This window comes from Volvox carteri, assembly GCF_000143455.1.
Source record: "Volvox carteri f. nagariensis unplaced genomic scaffold VOLCAscaffold_20, whole genome shotgun sequence".
Taxonomy (NCBI): domain Eukaryota; kingdom Viridiplantae; phylum Chlorophyta; class Chlorophyceae; order Chlamydomonadales; family Volvocaceae; genus Volvox; species Volvox carteri.
Genome location: NW_003307563.1, coordinates 315,355 through 324,085, shown reverse-complemented (window position 1 = coordinate 324,085; position 8,731 = coordinate 315,355). Strand labels below are relative to the sequence as shown.

The 8,731-nt window shown below is 56.3% G+C and overlaps 1 protein-coding gene across 1 annotated transcript; it reads right to left on the bottom strand.

Moving 5' to 3' along the window:
- Window positions 1-410: 410 nt before the first annotated feature.
- VOLCADRAFT_91185 (uncharacterized protein) lies at window positions 411-5,432 on the bottom strand (the record flags this gene model as incomplete). The annotated part of the gene is made up of 8 exons (XM_002950668.1): window positions 411-1,523; window positions 1,832-1,918; window positions 2,574-2,648; window positions 3,166-3,246; window positions 3,673-3,766; window positions 4,731-4,771; window positions 4,868-5,025; window positions 5,354-5,432. The coding sequence occupies 8 exons, from the start codon at window positions 5,430-5,432 to the stop codon at window positions 411-413; spliced, it is 1,728 nt and encodes a 575-aa protein (XP_002950714.1).
- Window positions 5,433-8,731: the final 3,299 nt, after the last annotated feature.

Here is an 8,731-nt window from a genome sequence, read left to right as displayed (position 1 = left end):
ANGGGAAGGGGGGGAGGAGGAGGGGGGGAGGGGGAAGGGGAAGACGAACCACGAGGGGAGGGCCACCCGAGGAGAGAGGATAAGAGAAGACCTCGTGCACAGCCCTCAAGAAAGGCAATGCCGTACTTCGTGCCGTACTTAGGCATGTGTATGGCAACTCCCCCTCCCCACCCGCCGCCGCCGCCGCAAGAGCAGCCTAGCACTCTCCAGTAAGGTTATAAGCAGTAGACGTCAGAAAAGCCGTACAAGAATGCGCACGGACAGCTGCTGCCGCGGCCGTACGGCATGATGCCGTACATTGCAGCATCCTATAGCCCTCCTCTTCTCTCCTCTCCTCGCCTCTCCATCCTTTTCGTTTTGTCGTTTTCTGAAAGCTTTTCTCTAGAGGCCTTTGGCGGTTCTCTTTTTCATCACTCTTCATCGGAATGGAGACAGCTGTCGTTCTGAAGCGCGGTGATGGAGTTTTCCTCCTCCTCTTCCTGCTGCTGGGACTGCGCCTGTGGCGACTGTACGACTTGTACGGACTCGACGGCAGAAGTCGCCGCAGCAGCGGCAGCGGCAGCCGATGCCGCCGCCGCCGGCGGCACAGGCGGCTTGCCGTATTTCCCTATCGGCGCCGCTGACAGTGATGGAGTCGGCGCGGCCGCCGCCGCCGCCGACGACGACGACGTTGAAGTCGACGGAGCCGCCACATCGCCGCCACCGCCACGCGACCCACTACTTGCGAGGGTACCGCCGCCGCCGCTGCTAGATGCAGCAGCAGCAGCAGGTGCCGACGTCGATGACGACTTCAACGATGACGACGGCGACGCCGACGACGGTGCCGACGGCCCCATTCCTAGCAGCTCCGCCATCTCGGGATGCAGCCTCGCCCCGGCGTCAACCGCCGCCCGCAGAGCATCCACAATGTCAGGATGCAGTTGACCGTTAGACGTAACCGCCAGACTAGACAACATCTGCGCCACGTCAGGAGTAAGAGCAGAAGGGGAGGAGCGAATCAGCGGCAGCATTTCCGCAACCTCCGGGTGCAGCGGCGGCGGCATCGGCGGCGGCTTCGCCGCCTTCTCCGCCGGCGGTGGCAGCGGCGGCGGACTCCCCGCCGCCTCCGCCGCTGGCTGCGGCGTGTAGTTCGGCGAGATGATCCCTGTCATAACGCTATCCGGAATGCCAGTAGCGGAGCTAGGCGCCGTCGGCGACGGCGCCGCCGCCGACGACGACGGCGACGCGCCGTCGACATCGCCGTACACCTGCGCTTCCACCTCCAGCCGCATGCGCCAGTTGGATGGCGTCGGCTGCGCAGGCAACACCGACTTCTTCACCTTTTTGGGTTTTCCCCCCCTCGACGAATCCGTACCATCCGTACCGCCGCCGCGGCTGCCGCGGCCGCCGGCGCCAGGCGACGACGCGCCGGAAGCGTTCTGGCTGTTGCCGCTACTGCCGCTTCCCTGCCCTTGGGAGGTGGCCGCCTGGCGAGCGGCGGCGCTGCCGTCAGCAATCGCGTCTTCCGTACTGAACAAAGAGGCCTAGGGTAGACCCGGGGAAGTGGGGGTTGGAATGGCGAAAGGGGGGTGTGGGGTTTTAGGGTTTTGGGGGGAAAGACGAACCACAAACGAGTGGAGCTGCTGCCAGGTGCGTGGGGTAAGGGTTTTGGGGTGGGGGGGTTGGGGGGGTTGGGGGGCATGCAACATGCCACAACAGTACATGAGGGATCGTTGTCTGTACGACTGCATTTGTACGACGTTCCAAAGTCATCAATTTCCGCCATTCCCCCTGGCCCTTCGCCCTGCCCCCTGCCACTCCCTTCCCTGGCCGGCAAACCCGCAAACGCCACCTGCAACGTCTCCAGCTGCAACAACTTGTTTTCTTCGGCCACCTGACTAAGGTCCTGAATGAACTCGCTGGCCAGCTGGGCGCGAATCTGGAGATGGGGGGGGGGAGGGGGGGGAGGGGGGGAAGACGAACCAAGTGAACGAGTGAAGGTGCTGCAAAGGAAAGAAGGGAAAGACAAAAACTAAGCAGAACTAAGCAGGAGGCGGTTTCGAACGAGGCGACTGGGGCCGCAAATGGGGAGAGCGTGCGTGCGTGTGTATGTGTGCGTGGGTGTTTTGGGGGATGGGGGTAATGTTACGGAGGTGAAGAAGGTGCAGACCAATGCACATGGATCCCAAGACACATCTATGCCTCCATCCACCCATGCATGCATACATATGCCATCGGGAGATCCCGGGATCGAGACCTATCAGGGTCGAAAATCCTTCCGATGGTGGAAGGTATTGCGCCCCTAGTCGATGGACGGTGGTGACCTGGGATAAAGTTAACCTGCGAGCTCGACCAGGAATGGAGTTGGGCCGCTGTCGACCCGGCAGATTCCGTTGGATGCCGGTGGTGGGTGCGGGGACCCTGAGCGATCTACTGACAAGTTGTTGACTAGGGTGACTGGATGAGGGTGCCCCGAGAAATACCGGGGGGAAGGCAGGGTTTCGCAGGGTCGCTGCCACGGGCGAAGATACACCCCCTTGTTTCACACACACACATCACACATACAGAGAGCACACACACACACACTCTCTCACCTCCATAATCCTCTGCGCAATGCTCCGAGGGTCGACGTCACTCGCCGACGTGTTGTGGAAGACCGGGTCGCGGCCCTGGGGACGGTACCCCACGGCAGGGTTAGCGAGGGGGTAGAGAGTTGGTGGTGGTGCTGCTGCAGTTGTTAATAATGGTGGGGGGGGGGCGGCTCTCGCCCCGAGAAAGGACCGAGAGCACGGGCGGGGGGCCCCCCTGACCCCGGGGGGGGCCGAAACACAGCGCAGGGGCGGGCGGGCGCGCGGCTCTACCACGTCCGTCTGCTCCTCTCCGCGCGCGCCCCACTCCCTCACTCGCGGCAGTCGGGGCTGTCTCTCCTCGTATGTATGTATGTATGTGACTGTGTACGACCACAATCGTCATTTTCCTCTCATCGCCGCTCCTCCGGATCATCATCAAAACACACAGCGCCCAGCCCAGCCCTTGCCACCAACCTCCTCCCCCCCCTTTTTCCCGCCACTCCCTCCCCTCCCCCCTGGCCGCCGTTCCCTTGAGCCGTTTCCCCTCCCCCCGACCGCACACGTACACGTACATACATACACACGCACACGCTCCGAAACCTTAATCCGACCTCACCCACGGCGTGGCCTCCTCCATGGGCATGGACAGCAGTGTCCGCAGAAACGTGTCCCCGCTGACGTCATCCCAGTTGCCGTCCTGACGGGTGAGAATTGATTTTTTGAGTGGAGGGAGGGGGAGGGGGGAAGAAGGGCGGGAATATATATTATTTAGGTGTTACGGAGGTTGTTGGTGTTTTCAGGCAAAATCAAAACTAATACCAAGGCCATTCAAACCGCCCCACTTTGATGACACCACAAGTTCCGACCCAGTGTTTGTTGGACACGGCAGAACTCATGCAGCCTCTTTCCCCCTCCCCTCCTCTTAAAACCCCCTACCCCCTCCCCTTTTACCTCCTCCCCTCACCCTTCAGCTTCACTCGTTCGTGGTTCGTCTTCCCCCTTTCCCTCCTCCCCCCCTTTCCCTCCTCCCCCCTTTCCCTCCTCCCCCCTTTCCCTCCTCCCCCCTTTCCCTCCTCCCCCCTTTCCCCCTCCCCCTTTCCCGCCCCACCCCACCCCCTCCCACCCGGGGTATCGGGTGCTCCTTAATGAACCTGTTGACCCAGTGGTGCACATTGTGATTGGTCTCTATTAGGTAATAGGCTAGAGTCTTGGCGGCCCTGTGAAGCAAGGGAGGGTGGCGATGGAGGGGCGGTAGGTAGCAGGGTAGGTAGGCAAGTAGGCTGGTAGGTACGTGCAAGTTTACCATTACAAGGACAGCGGCACGTTTCAGCTCTCTAGCCGGTGGGTTGTGGGGAACACTGGGATGGTGGGGCCTAGGTGTTACATAAGTTGTATCAGGGGTAGTCAAGGGTGCTAAAATGAAAATGAGTGTGACATCTTTTGTGATTGTTGTTACAGAGTGGGAGGCTTCTGAGCTTCTTGAACACAGTGTGAAATCGGTCGGGGGGGTGGGTGGAGGGTAGAGAATGTGTGTCAGGAACCCGGGCACACGGCCCACGGCGTACTGTCCCAGTTTGAAAAATGGCGGCAGGTAGTGATGTGGTAATGATGTGAGATAAGGATTGCTTAGGTTGGACTCTCATCCATATGATGAGCGTGCCATAGTATATACACGTATTCGCGACAGTGCTGGGGGTCTCACGTAGGTCTGACGTCATTTACAGTTTTCCGTGCTTTTCCTTAGCCATCAGATTTCACACACAAGCTCCTTGCTTAGGAAAAATAATATTTGAAAATTGTGTGCACCACACGAATATGCGTTGATGGCAATTCAAACGAGTTGCGTCATGACGGCACCAGTCGGCTGATCGTGTGATACTAGGTCAAAGTATCACAGCGGACCTGGCCAGTCATGCACAGATTTTTTGGGCAAGATCACTTGTGTTTAGAGCAGCTGAACCAGAGCGTCGGAGGCTAAAGCTTCTGTTTCGGTAGTTGATGCCTCCGAAAGACGGCCGTCAGCAGGACATCTGACGCTTCGGGCCATAACACAAGTTTACACTTTTATAATTTGAGTGGGCCTTTAAAGCTCGCCTTCTCATGTCCCAAGGCACACCGTTGGGTCAACCGAGGCGTTTAGACTTCGAAAGCGCCATCAGGCTTTCCCGCCGCCAGCCTTACCGTTCCGTAAGCAGACCCATCAAGCGATCTCTATTCCCATCCTGAAAGTAGTAAAAAATCACGGCGAAACAGGAGATTGGGCAGCTTGCAACGGGTAAGGTGCACCCATCAGGCAACGTGCGCCCCGTTGGCCTCACCCGTAGGGGAGAATCGTCTGGACTCCTCAAGTGCGCAGGCCGACCTCTTCTACGGCGTTCGCCACTGAAAGACTTTCCTTTGCTACTGCTGGGCCGCTCGGCGTCTCCGGAGTCTCCGGACGCCGCGCATTGCACCTTCAGACGCTGCAACCGTAACACTGCTGGTGTAGCGATCCCGCAGCGCACCGAAGTGCCTTGAACGCAAAACTGAGGCATTTGACACTTCCGGTAGCTTAGCTAGGGTTCCGTCCGGAAGTACTTGTCCTGTCCACGCTTGCAGCGAAGGTTCAATAAGTTGTGATCAAGGCACGTCACAAGATGTGACTTCAATAAAATTATGTCGTAGGTCGTCTGCAAACGTTTTCAATATTGGTCCGCGTCCGTGTAGTAGATTTAGAACAGCGTGTACAGCAGTGACTACCCAGTACAGTTTCGAGATAACAGGCTTATAATTCATTTCATTACTTGACATAGATTCTCACTCACCAACTTCTATCGCAATTGGGAAACTGTTTTTGTATGTCGCAGACGCCGTCAAGACAGCGGCTTGCGGGAGGTTATACATAACAATAATTATTTTAGCATCCCTAACTTCCAAAACAAAGAGTAATTACTGCCTATTAAGGATGGGGAGCCCACTTGCCTCTCCATGGATCGGTCCTGGGCGTCCCTCTCATTTTATGGCCTAAAACGCGTGTAGCGGGTGCGTGGTATTTGGGACGGGTGTAAAAGTTGTTAGGGAGGCTGGAGGCCTCAAAGCGTGCGCTTCACGTGTCTGCCTGTCAAATTCCGCCGCCCACCTTCCCCTCCACTCCGCCAAACCCGGTCCCTGTGCCCACACATACAATCTGCCTTTCCTTCCATTTCCTTCCAACCAGCTCGTTCCGTCGTGCACAAAGTATCCGAGCTCTGAGCTGAGTGAGCATCTAGCACTATACCGCCTTACTGGTGTAGTTGGTACGGCAGCGATAAGGGGAAGGAGTTTCTCGTACTGTCTAGTCTGAAGTAGGTCACCCGGTTGTCGATATAACACATGCCCTTATGGCGTTGCGATCACGAATCACACATCACGGGCGGAGAGAACAACGGATTCCGGGGGTTTCCCCTCACCGCGGGGGACATATCACCAACCACCGACTGCGCTCTTTTGCTTTATTGCACTTGAATGGAACAATCGCGTCCGCCGCGCTGATGGCGCTTTCACCAACTAGTTACACTGCTCTCATACTCTGAAGCTCAGGCACGGACGGTTAAGAGAGCGCAGTCCTTCTCGCAATGTCAAGCGTCCTTGCTAGCTGTATTCCTCCAGAAAGAGGAGGAAGAATGGAGAATTAGAGACAGAGAGAGAGAGAGAGATTAAGAATTCAAATTTTAAAAACCTGCTCCGAGTCCGCTGTTGGGCTCTCGGGCCCTAAACCTCCACACTCTCTCCCCAAATCCCAATCCTCCATTAAACTGCCACAAACTCTCTCCAAAAAATCCAATTCCCGCAATCTTTTTTCAATTGTTCACTTGACACGAGCTTACTCCCCTGACACCCCAGACGCCGCCTTCACCATCCAACAGAAGCCTGCCTGCAAGTGGGTTTAAATATCCAATAATAATAACAACTGCGACACGAAGCTTCTCATATTACAGCGTCACCCATCTTCGCGGCAGGTAGCAGCCTCCGAAGCCATCCAGTCGCAATTTAAGTTCAGCAGAGTATTTGGAATATTCCCGTGTAGCCCTTCGCGTTTAAGCTTTTTCGGCGCCTTGAAACATCCTTCCTTCCTTTGCGGCGGGAAAAGCCACCACCTCCATAAGGACCCAATTATCGCTGTCACAAGGCTCTGTGTGTGTGTGTGTTTGTATGTGTGTGTGTGTGTGTGCCGAGCAGCAGCACGCTGCACAATAAAAACACAGTTCTGCACACGGTTGCGGCCGATAAACGAACCCGCGCAGTTCCACACCTCGCTGTACGTAATATAATACTACTCTACTATTGTCTACTCATATCTATAGTGATGCGTTTTGGCGGTCAACCAATGTCCAACCAAGAAGTCATGCTCTCACCCTTAAAATCGCAACCACTGCTGCCAGGAAGAACCAAAAAGTACAAAACCGCATTACACGCTCACACACTTCCCGAAAAAAATGTACATCGTCCTTTCCGGGTGGGGCCATACTATGGTTAGCCGTACAACACGTCGTCTTATGATTTTATACAGCAGTCAGGCGTTGCTGCTGCAGACCCTACATGCATGCCGCCTGGGTGGTAAGGGGGGAAGTGGGGGGAAAGTGGGGGGGAGGTCGGTGGGGAGGCGGCTAGAGGTACACCGTGTGTGTGTGTATGTGGAAGGCGCACACGCGGACTTCGACGATCGACCATTTCACCTCCCACGCAGAGCAACTGAAAGAAACCTTTTCTCATTATTCAGCGTGTCAGTGAGAGGACGCAGTAGTGAGGTGGGTGCTGACCGACCATCACCGCTGACCCGCGACCATGGCGACACGCAAGGATTTTACGTCCCCTCCCCCCTTCTTTTTACGTCCCCTCCCCCCTTCGTTTTACGTCCCCTCCCCCCTTCTCCGTTTTACTAGTGCCGCGCAACGCCTCGAATGCAACGTCCTCGGATACAACGTCCTCGATTCCAACCCTCGAGTCTCAGTAAAAAGCAAAGATACCGCCTGCCCAACCTCTCAGCGTTTCTTCGAGAATCTTCGAAATGGAGAGCTGCTGGAGGAGGACCGGGACTCCTGCCACGTGACCGTGGCCGAGGGCAGGGAGTGAGAGCAGGCCTGGGGATTGCGCAGTCGTTGACTATCGTTGAAAAACCCGCGGCTATGCAAAACACCCTGGTCGCGAGTGCTTTTGAAAATGGTGGTGGACAAACACAAAGGGCCTGACCAGGAATGGCCGTTTGCGAGCGTGGGGGCCTTGCTGGTGCAGACGTTCCCGATCGGGGCATGGGGATGGGTTTGGGGAGTGGGATGGGGATGAGATGCTAATGTCCATCTGAGTCTCAAGTGATGGCTTTATGTGGGTCGAGGGAGGAAGCCGACCCGCAATGACGACCACCAACACCCCACCAGCATCCCGACCAACACTGCCAAGGATTTGCCATTCGAATGGCGGAGAAGCAGGAGAAAGGAGGAGCACATTCGTTCACCCTATTGTCCGCCCTCCCTCCCAACCCCCCTCCCATTATCCTGAAACCCCAAAACACAAACCCGAGTCGATCCCCAAGTGCTGCGCTGGCCGCCGGGGCCCCACGAAGCAGCAGCAGCATTAAAGCGGAAGACAGTACAAAGGGCCAGTGGCCACGTCAGCACTTTCCAACCGCCATCCTTTCGAGCCGAGTATTATGTTCTGTCCAAATTCTGAAAAGGAAAGCTATAGGTCTGTAGGACATATAACGCATTCATTCCAGGGGTAATGTCGTTTTGAACACGCGACAGGTTTGGTCAAACGGACACATGGACGCGGGGAAAACAGGTTTGTTCAGCAAAATGCAAATCCCCGGTTCGTTTGTTAGTTAGTTAATTGCAGGCGTGTACATACAATACCAGTCGCAATGCCCCACCACCACCACCACCACACCAAAAACGGCAGGCACCTCAAACTACCCGGGGAACGAATCCCCCGGAGTAAACCCCAAAACAACAAAAATGCGTATGCAAAATGTCACCGGTTGTGGAGATCTCGCGAGCAGCAGTTAGTCCTGCTGGAAATCGCTATGAGCCCGATGGTGCGATGACCATGATGATGATGATGATGATGATGATGATGATGATGATGATGATGATGATGATGATGATGATGACCGCGAGGTAGATGAGAGAAGGGAGGGGCCAGGAGGGGTAGCGGGCAGCTGATAGGAG